Source organism: Thunnus thynnus, chromosome 20 (genome assembly GCF_963924715.1).
Source record: "Thunnus thynnus chromosome 20, fThuThy2.1, whole genome shotgun sequence".
NCBI lineage: Eukaryota > Metazoa > Chordata > Actinopteri > Scombriformes > Scombridae > Thunnus > Thunnus thynnus.
This window is the reverse complement of record NC_089536.1, coordinates 22,967,086-22,982,221: the sequence shown is the minus strand read 5'-3', so window position 1 is coordinate 22,982,221 and position 15,136 is coordinate 22,967,086. Positions and strand designations below refer to the sequence as shown.

Below are 15,136 nucleotides of genomic sequence, written 5' to 3'. Positions count from 1 at the left end.
ACCTTGAATCCCGTGCAGAGCTTGCAAGTTTTCACCTCCAATGATGTCAAGAACCACATCTGTGTAATCACCTCTCCTAAAGGGCTTGATGCCAGTCTGAGTGTTTTTTGCTTCAGCGTGGTCCTTTGTTGTCCTGGCCTTCAGATTCTTCCATTTAAATTTCACTTCAGCTGATTGATGTTGAATGGGTATGTGTTTGAAAAGACTAATTACACAGAAATCTTATTCAGCCTTTCTTGGAGGACTTACAGAGTGGAATTGACATGACAGATATTCAAAGGGTGTATGTTGAGCATACAGAACCACCGGAGCAATATACCACAGAGGAACTGTATACTCAGTTTCACTTTGGGAACATAATACTTGCCTGTATTGTCCTGCACAACATTGCTACCATGTGCAATGTCCCTCTCTGTGATGATGTTTATGATGCACCTGAGCCTGTTGAAGACCCAGACCAACCTCTGGCGTTCTCTGAACAAGAATGAGGGACTGACTGGGTTTGCAATAAGGGTTATTAGAAACTATTTTTGACTGGTTCATCTCTGATGATTGTGTCATTGTAATTAATATACAGTAATAATACAATTATTTTTGTTTGATATTGACAGCTGTTTGGGGGATTATTTTATTGGGACAAAATCCTTTTTTTTAATTTACTGTGCTGAAAGGCTTAGTAGGTAATGTCTAATAGCCTAATGCCTACTTTATCTACTTTATCACTGTAATGGTTAAACACATCAAGTGCAAAATATTAATAAACATATATACTACATGATAAAAATGTTGTATTATATGACCAGTTTTTAAGTTTTATTACATTGTTCCTGAAATCAACCCTGAATCCACCCTTCTGCTGGGATCAGGATATTCCTGATTTTTTGGATTGATCCTACTAAAAAGTTTTGAACATCACACACTGAAGGTTTGATCCAGATCAAAACAAAGACTGGATTACGTGATCTAATCCAATTTCAGATTCCTTTTTTTCTTTTGAACGACCCATTTTCAAGATTTGATCCAATCCGACAGCCGAAATCCGATCAGATTATTTCTGAACAACTGGGCCTTGGATTCCAGATTCAAGGGAACCTTCATATCTGCAAAATTGTAAATACAAGAGACATTTGTAGAGGTTAAACTTAAATTCGTTGTCCACTGAGAAGGTATTGTAGCACATGTGATGTAGTAGTTAATATAAAGTACACAACTCCACCAATTCAGCCTGAACTAATAAAGTCAGTTAATGTAATAAGGTGATTCCAAAAATATCTCAGCACACTGAAACACACAGGCAGTGTTCATGAGTGGGAGGCCAGTGAGGGATTGTGTACTGCATTAGGGGGTTATGGTAAGTTAGTTAGAAGCACAGTGAATGAACAAATTTAAACTATTACTTCAACTATAATTTTTGCACAGTGGTAGTCTTCTTTTCAGTTGCAAGGAAAGACAAACATTCTCTTTATCAGTGTGTATCAAAAAGTGAATGAATTTGTGGAAACACAATTACTTCACGCTGTGTTATGAATGCATGATACGGCTGTTTCAGTGGATTTTTAAAATGAGGTCACTGCACACCTGCCTTCCATCTAGATGCTGCTTTGTTCTGCCAGTAAAGTGTGAAAAACTGCTTCTTCTGGATTGAATTTAAAGCTAAGGCTTTTGATTTGATGTTTTATGGGTTTTTTATAACTATGAAAATCTGAAAAATACATTTTCTGTTCAGAGCAAAAAACTATGGCAAATAGGCATTCTCCTAAATGTATGCTCTGTGGAAAAACATAAACATGTTTCTTGGATTCATTTTGAAGCTCTTTTTTTGTACCTTACAACAAATTGACAAATCACACATTTTGTGTCTCTTTTTGTCTTGACAATTGTAATCCTCTTTATTCTTGTTTATGTAAGAATGAGTATTGGTTTGTCATTTTTTTGATACTAATGCCAATACAATCCATGTTTTTCTACAAAACTCTTGTCATTGTCATTTAACAAAGTAATCCAAAGTGAAATTGGCCATTTTTTATTTACATCAGGAATTGTCTGATTAAAGAATAAGTTATTGACACTTTGTGCTTGTACTTATACATTTTGGTTAGCGCCAAAAAAGTAGCTTCTTGAATCTGCTTAGGAAATGTAAGAGATTTGCAGTTGTAGGTACTTGGTTATGTGGCAGCCGAGTGACCTGTGTATATATATTTTACTGCTGCAACAAGACTCAAACCCACTGTCTGCTACAAAGTTGAGTTATGTGTTATTTTCACCACTAGAGGGCATGCATGAATTTTTAACATCAGAGATCCCTCTTACCTCTATGGTTTAAATTGATAACAGTAATGCCTCAATGCATAACTCCCATTACATACATCAGGAAACTCTTGTTCTCTCACAACTCTAATTTTAAGGATTGTTTGTTGTTTTGTTTAGTGTATGGAGTCCTCAGGCCACTGAGGACAGAAGATGGAATTAATGCACTTTAAGTATCATTTCTGGGATGGAGGCATATGTTGTTTGGGCTAGTAATACAAGAAGATCACCTTGTTGTCCAAACAAAGAGAGAGAGAGAGAAGGAGACACTTTTGTTATTCTAAATGATGAAATTTTGTGTTTGGTTTATGATTCTATTCTGACAGTGAACCTCCATATAAACCTTTGTGGGGGCGTCATCGATTCACATATCTGCTTGAAGTCCACTGACATGACTCACCCAAAATGTCAATTTGATGAGACACTGAGACTACAGATGGTGACCCAGACTCAGACTGGTCCAGTCAGAGGAGCAGTTTTTACTCTTTTTGACAACATGACAGTCTGCTGTACATTGAGGAGGAGTAGTTGTGAGCTGACCACATGTTCTGTAGTTGAACAACTTGGCAGAGCAAGCAGTTCTCACACACACATACCGAAACCTTATCAATACCAGCTGTTGTTGTGATGAGTAAGAATAGGACATTTTTAGGTGCAGCCGGAGTACATCCAACATGTTTGTATGTGCGTGTGTGGAGGTTATACGATGATTTCAGTGATTATTGTTCATTGTTGTATGATAGTATGTAACATGATGAATCATTTCCTTCAACAGCTGAATCACTTTGTACACACACAAACTCTGGTTAGTGTAGAAAAACCTTTTCAGAGCAAACAAAGTTTGACAATGAGTTAAAAAAGACTGAGATTTGATTTAAATCAGGCGTCTTTGGGAATTCAAAGCAACTTTGTTTTAGCTAAAAGCAAAGGGAAAATGTTCAGCTTTGCAATTCAAATGGATGTGTTATGAAAGTTACCCTCAATTCATACTGCATTATGCATCATCAGACTACATCAACTATGTAAGCTAATGGATGAGCTTTTTGCAGCTAATGGCACCACTGTGGGGAAGGACGGGTGATGTCAAACACAGGAAAAAGAACTACTTCTGACTGAGCACAGATAAAAGAAGGACTTTCAGACTACCATAATTGGTAGGCCAATTATTATTTTCATAAATAAATGCTGTTGACCGAGCTCTCTCTCACACACACACAAATACATGGTAGTGTGCAAAGACAGCCTTCACACCTTTCTTACTTCCCTTCCTTTACTAGACATACATGCACATGCCATTTCAGTGGCATAATCACACATTCATACACATTTAAACACACACAAGTATAATACTACACATTGCAACACAAATCTGTTTGGTTCTCTTTTTTTATTCTGACAGTTATATCCACACCCATAAGACAAACAGCAGTTAGGTTGTGCTGGCATTGCTCCAGTTCAGACCAAGAAAGGAAAAGACGCTGAGGGAAAAAAACAGACTTTCCATTATTTTCCCATCAACCAACTTAATATCTTGCACATAAAAAAGACTTGAAGTCAGAAAGAGAGGGGGGAGAAATCATTGATTGTTGGTATGCTGGTATGACGCTTCACTTAATTTCTGAGGAAATTAGAGCACATTTGTGCAGACTTTCACAATGTTGACCTTTGTTCAGACCTACAAGAGTGAAGAGTTTGTACTTGACTGCAATAAAATAGAGCAATTCCCATGATTTACATGTTATTTAAGTCATTTCACAAGGGATTACTGTATTTTCCTATTAGTTTGATTCATACCATTACTTTATGGGAAAAGTCAATTTAACTGAAAGAATAACATTGTTTTATTTATTCTAGGACATCCATCCATCTGATAGCTATACAGCTTACCCTTCTGAAGGGTCACAGGGGCCTGGAGCAAAACCCAGCTGGCATTGGACAAAAGGGGGTACACCATGGACTAGTCACCAGTCCATCACAGGGCTGATAAGACAGACAACCATTTACACTCACATTCACACCTATGGGCAATGCACAGTTGCTAATTAACATAACCTGCATTAGGCACAGGGAGAACATGCAAACTAGGGCAGCGTTGCTTTACATTTTTTTTGAATTATTTAAGCAAGCAAGCAAGCAGAACTTAAATTTGAATAGCATAATTAATTCCAAGAAATACAATGTGGTACACAGAAAAGCAAAGAACATTAAAAAGATATACACTACTATGCTCTACTATACTATACTAACAAACAATTAAAGTAATGAAATGCAATTAAAAAACACAACCACAGCAAAATAAAGTTAGTTTAATGTACAGGAAAAGATATTATGTTTGGTGTTTGTTTTTATGCAATGCTAACTTTGGAGTGTATCCAACACAATATGTATTTCAGCAGCTAAGTCATAAGCTTTATCACAAACTTTTGGTTTAATCCTTGGGACAAGATGACCTCCTCCAGATCACCCAATAGAGAGTCCAATGTGAGGCTTTGTAGACATAAAGTAAAATTTTGTAATATTTTCTAAATTTACCCAGACGCCAGTGAGATATGAAGACTGTTATGTTATGTGTTTTGTGTTTTTTATGTTTCTTGTTAACACTCTGGCCAGAGCAAATTAACTGTACTTGGTCGACATTTATATGGTGAACCAGTGAGGAGGGCAGTTGACTAGATATAAATGCATGAACTTGTTTTTCTGCATCCATCTGTGACAAGCAGCCATATCTGTTTCCTGCCAATGAGGTTTAGCACTGGTGACAAGAACTTTTTTTTTCTACTGTTGAGTTTTAGGAAATTGTGGGTCATCTAGTTATGACTTTAATACACTCAAGTAGAGTGAGCTGACATGAATACAAGCTGTGTGTCATCATGGTAGTATAAATGGTGTCTGCAGAGGATGTGGCTTAGAGTGGCAACACGTAAGAATAAAACTACAGAGGACCAAGAATCGATCCCTGGGGAACTCCGTTAGAGACACGTTAACATAATTTTATTTTTTATTGTTTTTATTATTTATTTCAAATTCCAAATATGTATGAAGGTTTCTAACTGTTGCTTGGACAAAACCAGGGAAATTGTAAAGGCATTTTTCAGTATTCCCATAAACTAAATGATTACATAATCAATTCTTTAAAAAATAATGATTGACAGATTCATCAATGAAGAAAAGAATAATTGCAGCTTAAATGTCATATTGACAATCTTAAAACAAAAAAAACAACAATTTTTTAAGTCCCTAATATCTGCTCTTACACATCTACCTCTACCTGCTTATCTTCAAATACCTTGTAATATAAGTACTAATTTAGGGGTAAAGGATGACATATTGTATACTGTATATATGTTATCATCAAAATGATTGATTCCTGTTCGCTTGTGTAAGTCCGTATGAAATTAGATATGAATCAATGCTAAGTGAGTAAGGTTAATTTCAGTTCAGGGTTGAAAGAACGTAGAGTTCACTCTGGGTCTGGTAGCGTCAGGGGTCACAGGATTAAAGTGTCATCATGTTACACACTGAGTCTTCCTAAAACAGAGCCTGAATGGAGACTGACTCAACTGACCTCCATTCACAAAACCTTCACATGATCCTATCACACAGAGGTCAATGCAAATCAGCCTTTTGTTGCACACTGTGGTCACTACTTACCCACAAACCACAGTCCCTTACCATCAATGTGAATGACATCCCCAGCACACGTCACTCATTTCTTTTAGAAAGGAGATGGGATGTTAATTTACAGTGCCGATGAGCTTTAGAGTGAAGTCTTTCTGTGGTTATGGGCTAAAATACAAACCTCTTAATTCAAATTAAACCACATTTGTGATGTCAAAAATGGCTTTTAATCTTGGCACACTAGCTGTAAGACATTCTGTCTCGTTCATGATGAATGTGCTGAGGTGTCAATGAGCAATCAGTGTGAATAGCCCACACACAGAGAAGGTAATGAATGAATAACTATATAAATAATGACACTTCTTCGATCACATGTAGTTCCCTGCAGTTCCCCTCAGCTCAATGGGATGTTTTAGCGTCTTAAAGCTCAATGTTTTGGTTTTAATCGCCTGCAACTTGACTGTTTTGGTTCACTCTCACTGCTACTTTTCAGCCACTGTACCACCTGCCCAGCACCAAACGACAGACAAAGTTAGCAACTACCATGTGATCACAGCGGAGCATTTAGCAGCTAAAGAAACAGATATGTCTCTCTGGAGTTGGTAGAGACCAAAAACAGTGCTAAAAACAGAGAAAATATTGTAATTAAATTTGCCAGGTGGACAGAAACATAACTCCAGCTGTTTGCTAACACATCTCTCTATCTACAGTATACAACAAGACCTTTTCTGACTACGACGCATTAGTCACAGGCTTAACATCATCTCTCAAGTGATTGAAGTTTAACACATTTCCATTTAGACACAGGAAATCTGCATTGTGCTCTGACAAAGTTTTGGGAAATGAGTAATGGCCATCTGGGAATGAATGGATTTAGCTTGGAAATAACCTCTAATAATACACATAGACACCCACACAATCGACTTTCATCACAGCCTCTGCAACAAATGGGGCCATTTTTCGTCAAACCCTGGAAAACACACACCAACCAGGCTGCTATTTGAGAAAGTAAACAACAACAAAGCGAAAAGAACAGCCTCATTGTTCTTTCTTTCATTCTTTGTGAGACCCTTCCCGTAGCACAGGAGACCCCACCTCTGGTGTAGATGGAGGAGGAACTCGCAGGGAGAAAGTCATCCCGCGAAAGATCTGTCTCTCCATTCTTGAAAATGTCTCCTTTATCATTTCCCTTGTGTGTACATTGAGGAAACAAGAGTGAATCAGCAGCAAATACAGAGGTGCATACTGTGGAGAAATATGGGAGTCAGCTGGTGGGACACCAGATGGATGCACTCACACACACACACACACACCACCCCCTGCTCTTTTTAGAAGGAGCCTCGTCTCCACAGTGACTGAAGACAAAAAAAGAGGCCCTGGCACAGCTGGTCTCTTGCAACAGAGAGGGAGAAAAAAAATAGAGGATGAGTGCTCAGATGTACAGACAGGACAGAGGGTGAGGAGGAGTGAGAGACGAGCGTAAGCAGCAGTGAAAGAGTCAATTTGGGAAGTGGTGGAGGCGGCGGAGTAGGGTGGGGGAGCTGGAAGGAGAGAGAGGGAGGGTGAAAGAGGGGATGAGGGAGGAGGCACATATACTCCCTGAGAACAGGAGTTAGTCAAAGTGGAGAAAGTGAACACACACCACAGGAGGAACAGTTGCAGTCACACAGAACTGGCCGTTAATCTGCCGAAAGAGTCGAGTTACCCTCAGACATTCAGTGCTGGTCTCAGTCTGAAGTGGAGCAGGCTAATTAGATGAGGAGCCTGAGACCAGCAGGCACCACAAACAAGAAAAACGAATGAGAGGAGTAAGGAGAGGGGGAGGGTGAAAACAAGAAGAGGGAGCAGAGGTCTGTGAAACATCGTGAGGACGTTTTTGTGTACAACAAAGTTTGGTTCCTCTCACACAGAGGAGTTTACAAGTGGAAACACTGACGCTTTCGTGGTGAAGTTGCACACATTCACTGGAGAGGTAAGAGCCTGTTTTTGCTTTTTACTTCCTTTTTTCGCAGATATATATATATATGGCAACTTATGCCACCTTCATTGCATGATCAAGGGCTTTATTTATTTTTTTACTTGTCAATATGCAGACGTTGAAGTACAGCAAGTAAAGAAAAACAGCAAACTTATTTACACTAACTCCAACAAGACGTCATTGTCTTTATTAAGATTTCAGTAGCCTTTTTTGGTGTCTTGTTGTGTTCTGTCACTGATGAAACATGATGTGGGGGAGCAGTGCACGGACAAAAGCAATAAGAGATAACAGTGTAGAGAGAGCCAGCAGCAGAGGTTAGACATTCTTTAGACAAACTCTGGCAGGTGGTTGAGACTGGAGATCAGCTGGTGGGTTGTTCAGGAAACCAAGAATGTGCAGCATGTAGCCATGAACGTATGTACATATACAGTAGGTGCATGCATATACAGCTGTGCAGCTTTGAGGAAATATTGGACAGTTATTAGTATATTCAATTTGGATTTAAAAAATGTATATCCAGTGGACCTGCTTCCGCACTACATGTCAGGACATTTGATTCCTTCTGTGAGAGCTGCAAACTTATGTTTCAGGTCTCAACCAAAATATTGCGACAGTCTGTCAACCACAAAAGAAAAAACAAACAAACTCATCAGTCAACTTATTTGTGTCACACACATGCTTCCTGAACTGATAGATAACATCGAACAGCTAAATTATGTTTTGCCTCACTTACAGTCTGCATGTACTGCCTGTATGCTAATATATGTGTTTACATTTATTATGTACATCCATCTATTGATCTGTTAGTGTCCTCTACACACACATTCAGAAAGGGAGGCTTTAGTACAGTATAAGTGTAGTAATCTATGGTTTAATGAACTGTCCTTGTAAAACTTAATCCGTCCTAAAAAAAACTATTCAAAAAAAGTTTTATCAAATGTTGCCTAGCAACACAAGCGGCAGGAATTCTGAGGTACAGTAACTGTATTCTGATATTTAGCTTTAAAAAAACGAGATTACTATTTAGTTAAGTAAGTGAACAGCTGGTATTTTTTAACACTCAGTTACATATTGCACTTTGTCGACAAGTGTCCGTGGTATAAGCGTGTAGAAGGCTATCCGTGTTGTGTCAGGTGAGTGAGAGAGCTAAAATATATAAAACGCTAGCTAAACCAGATTTAACGTTACTTATACGTTTTCCCTGAGCTGTTTACAATTAAAAAATGTCTATTTTGATGAGCCGACGTCTTGGTGATTTGGTTGGTTTGTTCCACATAACTAAACGATAACGTACAGTCGCTAAATAAAATCATGATGGAGCCCTTGAAAAACCCCTGAACTCCTGCTAAACCATTAGCGCTGCATGGTAGCAGTGCTGCCATCTCAGCCTTTGACTGTTAACTTACTTAGTAGAGTTCACATGACTTATGTTTATGCTACATCTAAATTCGTGTATTATCAGTGCTGGAAAGTAACTAAGTACATTTACTAAAGTACTGTACGTAAGTACAATTTTGAGGTAACTTGTAGTTTACTTGAGTATTTTCATTTGATGCTACTTTGTATTTCCACTCCACGACATTTCAGAGGGAAATATTCTAAACTTTATACTCCACTACATTTATTTGACAGCTTTAGTTACTTTTCAGATGAAGATTTAACACAATGGATAATATAATAAGCTTTTAAAATACTTTTTGGATTTTGACGTCTTACAAAAAGCAGTGTGTAGTCAGGGTCACATTTCAGATGTCTATGAGTTGTTAACAGCTCCACCAAACAGTGATTTTTCCCTCTAAACTTCTCACATGGTTTCATTTCAATAAATGTTCAAAAGATCCAATATATCACAAAAAAAAATCAAAGATTAGAGAAAAAGTCCAAAAACTGAAAACAGATTAGTGTATCAGAACTTTGTTTTTTCTTCTTTCCTCTCCCACTTCTCATCTTATGACCCCTCGGATTTATCTGGTGACCCTTTGGAGGGGCCCGACCCCTAGTTTGGGAACCACTTGAAGTGGCTAACTGTATTTAAAGTAGTTGAAATTAGCTCCATCTCCAGCGGATTTAAGAGTAACATGCTGCTCTAACACTGATGCTTCAGTATTAATAATGTAATGATGTCATATACACTCACCGGTGACTTTATTAGTATCATGTAGGTTAAAACATGCTCTTAACCTACATGATACCAGCATTGGTATGACACGTACTAAAGAACACCTTGTTCCATTTTGTTAATTAATAATTAAAAGGCAAGATCTTAAGAACATACACTTCTTTTGTTGAGTGTATTTACAGTCACAACATATGAAACACTAGACTCATTAATCAGATCAGTTCCTAAGTTTATCATTAAGACACACATCCATTCAGAGTTGATCTTTGATGACCGGCTGTCTTCAATGTCCTGTTCTGTCTCCATGTCACAGCACAAGGACACATCTAGTATCAAGCTGTGGAAGCTCACCCACACACAGCTGTGCCAGTGATGATGACAGGCCTCAGTCTTGAAATGCCAGGCCTTAAATAGTCTGCCTTGTTTATAATTAAACTGAACACTCAGGACGCGGCCTCCTGTGTGTGGATACAAATGTAACCATGGTAGAGCAAGGAACCACACACAATGTAGACACACGGTGCATCCAAACACACCTACACACAGGAAGACAATCAGCGGGCTAATTAGAAGTGCTGATATGTAATGAGTGAGTGCTTAAAAAGTGTGTAGAGTATTTAAGGATAAAGGGTATATATGCTCACCAGGCTTGGGGGGGTAATTGCAGGGTAGGAATATAAAATTGCACAGTAGATTCAGTAGTCAAGGGTGGAGCTGAAGATGAAAATAACTTTTTTTTTTTTACATTCAGAGCATCTTTCCACGAGGCACTCTCACTCAATCTCTGTATCATCTTGCCTTTGTCTTTTTCAGGTGAAGCGCTTTCCCTTCCCGAAAAGAAAAACATATTTCTCCTTTGTGTGACCTGCGTCTGAGCGTCAGCATGGATATGAGAGAGGAGGTTCTGGATATTCTTGAGAAGGTGTGGATCAAACTTCAGGATCTCCCACAAGCCAGTCCACTGGAGCTGGGAGCCTTCTTTGTGCTCATCCTGTTTGTTGGTGAGTTTTTCTCTCTCAACTTTAAGACACACATGTATTCATTGATGTTTATAGGATATATAGACGGGAATCCTGAAAGTGAGCTGTAAAGAGAAGCAGGGTTATTATAAATACTGAGGTGACAAGTCCCTCCACCACCCTCAGAAAAAAATGACCACATACTAAAAACAACATCTCAGATTATTTTTTCAGATATTTTATTTGTTCAGTTTTACTTCCTAAAAAATATTTCCCCATATGGAGGTTTACAAAGCCTTTATGTGTTTATTATTTTGTTGGATTAAAAGTGGTCAAATTCAAACCTGCATTAGTTTATTTTTTGGCCACATGGGGGCAGCAGAACAAGCTTGTTCTGCATGACATCTTCTCACGTTACGGTGAACGTGTCGGCACACAGCTGCTTATTTACACACTCAGCAAACCCAATTCAACATTATCATTCATTTGGAGTTGTGTTTCTGCCCACAGGGTAAATGAAAGTCCAGCGTTCGCTCTCTATTGTGCTGTGGTTTAAAGCTCCACTAACTCCCGAGTGGAATATCTGCTTCTTTAGCAGCCAGATGTTCTTCTATATTCATCAGCTAGTTGCTAACTTTGTCTGCCTGCTGTTTGGTACTTGACAGTGTGTCATTTGATACATTGCTAATATAAAAATACTGATGAATGCAGCTTTAAACATGATGAAGTCTAAACACTTACACCCCCACCCTATGTCTTCTGTCTGCCCTCCCGTCCCCTTTCTCTCCTTCCAGCCACCTTTCTCTTCATGATCGCGCTGTCCTGTGTCCACTGCTGCTGCTGTGGGAAGCCGAAATACCAGGCCGCCAGAGTACAACCTCTAGAGACCATGTTAGGTTGAGACAGAGACCAGATTCTACCAGTACGTAAATACAACCTCCTTCATCCTTCCTTCCATCCTTCCCATAAACACCCACGTGACGCAAAAAGGCCTGTAAATGGAAATGCTCCTTTTCAGAGTCATCGATTTTTTGGAGGCAATCATCAAATGAGATGCATAAAGGGAAGGATGGGGACACATTTCCATGACATTTCCAGCACCGGGATAAAGACTGAATCAACATCCAGAGAGCCACGTCACTGGAATCCATATGAGAGTGGCACGACTCATCAAGATTCAATACGGACCAGGACAATGAAAACACTGTGTGCTCTTTCCAAGAACAAAAAGCTTCATGCTTGCAGAGGAGCCATGGATGAAAAGATACAGTAAGAAAGCTAATTGAATGTTGCAGTGACTCCATTAATTACAAAAGTTAATGGTTTCATATCCTGCTGATATTCATCAGGAATGTGAAAAACAACACAGACATTCCCACTCATTTATGTATATACAGTGTACATCTTTTCAACTGAAACTAGCTGGTGTAAAAAGACGGAGCGCCCTCTGCTGGCCCACTGAGAATTGTTTTTTAAAAATTGTGCCAATGAAAAATATGAGATATGCTTATTATACTGTAATATAGTGTGTTTTATTGTTATTAATACTGTTCCTGTTCTTTTTATTACTTAAGCAATGCAGTGTTGCATTTGTGGATGCGACTGAAGCTGTATGGTTGTACGTTTGGTTGTTCTTACTTGTGTAAAGGTAATAAATGTTGAATATATTTTAAAAAAACATACTGGCTTTTTCTTTTTATATGATCATCACTATATGTCGAAGTAATACATGTATTCCAATGATTCCAATGAATATGATTTGTTCTAAATCACATCAGTAACACACTGCACTATTGTATGCACACTTTATTATCAGGTTTCTACTTTGCCTCCACAGGTCAATATTTTGAGTAAACATTAACCAGGAGCTGCTGCTGTTACTTTGCCGTGCCCACACAAAGCAAATTGCGGTCACCTGGAAAGTAGGATTGGAGCCACAGGAGTCTGGATTTACTCTGAGTGTCTCTTCCGCACATAAACTGATAGTAAACTGTAATGTTTGGGCTATTTTCAAATAGTTTCAGGGCTCTGAGTGGATGAAGCGGGTCAGCCATCTGTTCTCGCACACTATATTCACACTCTGTTGGAAGTCAGTGAGCCGTGAGGGGATCATTTAGCGGGACATGGCCATGGAGAGGTGAGTTTTTGAACAGGAATGTGTTGGGTGACAATAGTTTTCAACATCAGCAGGTTTCTAAAGAGTATGCTGATAAAAAAAAAAAAAACAACATGGCAGCTTTTAAATGTTTTATTGCTGTTTCAGACGTTTTATCATCAGCAGATAATGTGACTCTAAAAAGCATTACTAGTGGCAACTAATGGTCTCCACATACGTAACATTATCTCATCCACTTCCACCAGTATCCAGATTCGCTTTCCATTTGAGCTTTTATCTGGTTTATTACTCTCTGTGCAGTGCACCAGAGCAGCAGAAACCCACAGGGTCACCTGAGGACTGGGTAGAGTGGTTACTGTATCGTCTGCATCACGAGCCGTGGGCACTGGGCGGCCTTGTGGTCATCGGAGTGTTTGTGCTGGGAACTTTGTCTCTGGTCGTCTTCTCTCTGCTGTACGGATGCTGCTGCGGCCCAGAGGAACAGATCCAGAAGAAGAAGCAGAAGAAGTCAAAGGATGGTGTGATTTAGACTTGTGTGAGGGGAACTGACTGGATGGAGAATTTGTTGACCTTTGGGTTATTTTTGAGATGTGGTGGAAATTGGACTCAGGAGTTTTCACTGCTATATATCACAACTTTTGTAAGATTGCAATTTCTCCATTCTAGATTTGAATTAAATGGAAATGTTTAGTGTTTATTTGCTGATTTTCGTTTCTGTATTTGCACTGGAGAGTGAAACCACGTCATTGTGATCACATCTTGATGGAATCTTTCATCAATTCCAATTTAAACAATTTTGCTTTGTAGTCACTTATTCATGAACACTACAACACACCTGGCTGCTCTAAAACCGCAAAGCTGTCTGTCAACATATTGCTGGTAAAAATGTATAAATTTGTTGCAGATCTCACTAAATAATATGAAACATTTTCAGTTTCATTATCACTTTCTTGGGCTTATTGTGTAACAACCTTTTGTCAAATGTATTTTCAAGTAAAATTTATGAGTCTTTTTTTTTCTTTTTTGAATTAACACTGCTTAACAAGTAGTACTTGATATGATTTTTAAATACTCTTTGTCAGTGATTTTCTGGGATACTCTTTTGAAATAGCCAACATAATAAAGCTATTTAAAGAAACAGCATACAAGTCTCAGATGTTTTTCTGACAGTGGACTCCTCCGAAAGCAGTGATTTGATTTTGATTTGCAGCTCAAAAGAAACAGCAGTTACGCATAATTCTAGGAAACTTCACTTTTCAACCAAATTTAGCCTCATTCTAATCCAGAATCTAGATTTCTTTTGACCTGCAAACCACCAAATCAGAACCCTGCTGATTTATTGATTGAGTGTTTTATTTTTGACGATGCATCACTGTTGTTAAAGTTATGTGTCTTCAAATATTAATCAAGGTATTAAAGACTATAATGTGAAGAAGTGTAAATTTATCTGCAAGTATGATCCAGTGGGTTTAGGGGTGGAGCTGTAGCTGCTCAGGGCTTTTAACTAGACACAGTCGTAACAAATCCTGCCAATCTGGAAAAAAAAAAGAAAAAAAGATAAATATTGTGGTAATTTTCAGGTTTTCTTCAATAAAGCTCTTGCCAACAAAAAAAAATCTTTCTGTGTAGTAACTTTTACTGTATTTCTCCAAACAGCAGCAGTGGAGGTTAGGTTGGTATATATGATTGTCTTTTAATGCATTAAAAGAGATGCATTTTCAAAAATACAACTACCACAGTTGGACATGCAAAGGCACAGAAAAAAAAGCTAATTCACATAAGACATGACAGTTGTGAAAGCATTTTTATATGTTCATTTGATAGTACAGTGATGAAGAGGAGCTTCAGGGCTTATGAAATGAAATTTTTGGTGGTGGGATACAAAGCATTTCCCATTTCATATTGGCATAATTGTAATATTTTTTTTTGGCTGTATGGTTACAGCACAGCATCGGCCCTTCTACAGTTAGAGTATATGGTCAAAAATGTAAAGAATGGAAACTTAATACAGGCAATTATGGCAATTTATTAATAATGCT

At 38.3% G+C, this 15,136-nt stretch overlaps 1 protein-coding gene across 5 annotated transcripts; it reads left to right on the top strand.

Annotated features, from left to right (window-relative positions):
• The first annotated feature begins 7,529 nt into the window (after positions 1-7,529).
• Positions 7,530-14,621, top strand: LOC137171531 (uncharacterized). Of its 5 annotated transcripts, XR_010924777.1 has the most exons (5): positions 7,530-7,897; positions 10,836-11,023; positions 11,776-11,903; positions 12,000-13,118; positions 13,398-14,621. XR_010924777.1 is itself a non-coding variant. In XM_067575525.1 (2 exons), exons 1-2 carry the CDS (start codon positions 13,105-13,107, stop codon positions 13,624-13,626), a joined length of 243 nt encoding a protein of 80 aa, XP_067431626.1. In that variant the 5' UTR covers positions 12,699-13,104; the 3' UTR covers positions 13,627-14,621. The 5 variants fall into 5 exon arrangements, 1 of the variants encoding a protein (XP_067431626.1); XR_010924776.1 differs by having other exon boundaries at positions 11,776-13,118; XR_010924779.1 differs by lacking the exon at positions 7,530-7,897 and adding an exon at positions 8,776-8,876 and having other exon boundaries at positions 11,776-13,118.
• The last annotated feature ends 515 nt before the right edge of the window (positions 14,622-15,136 follow it).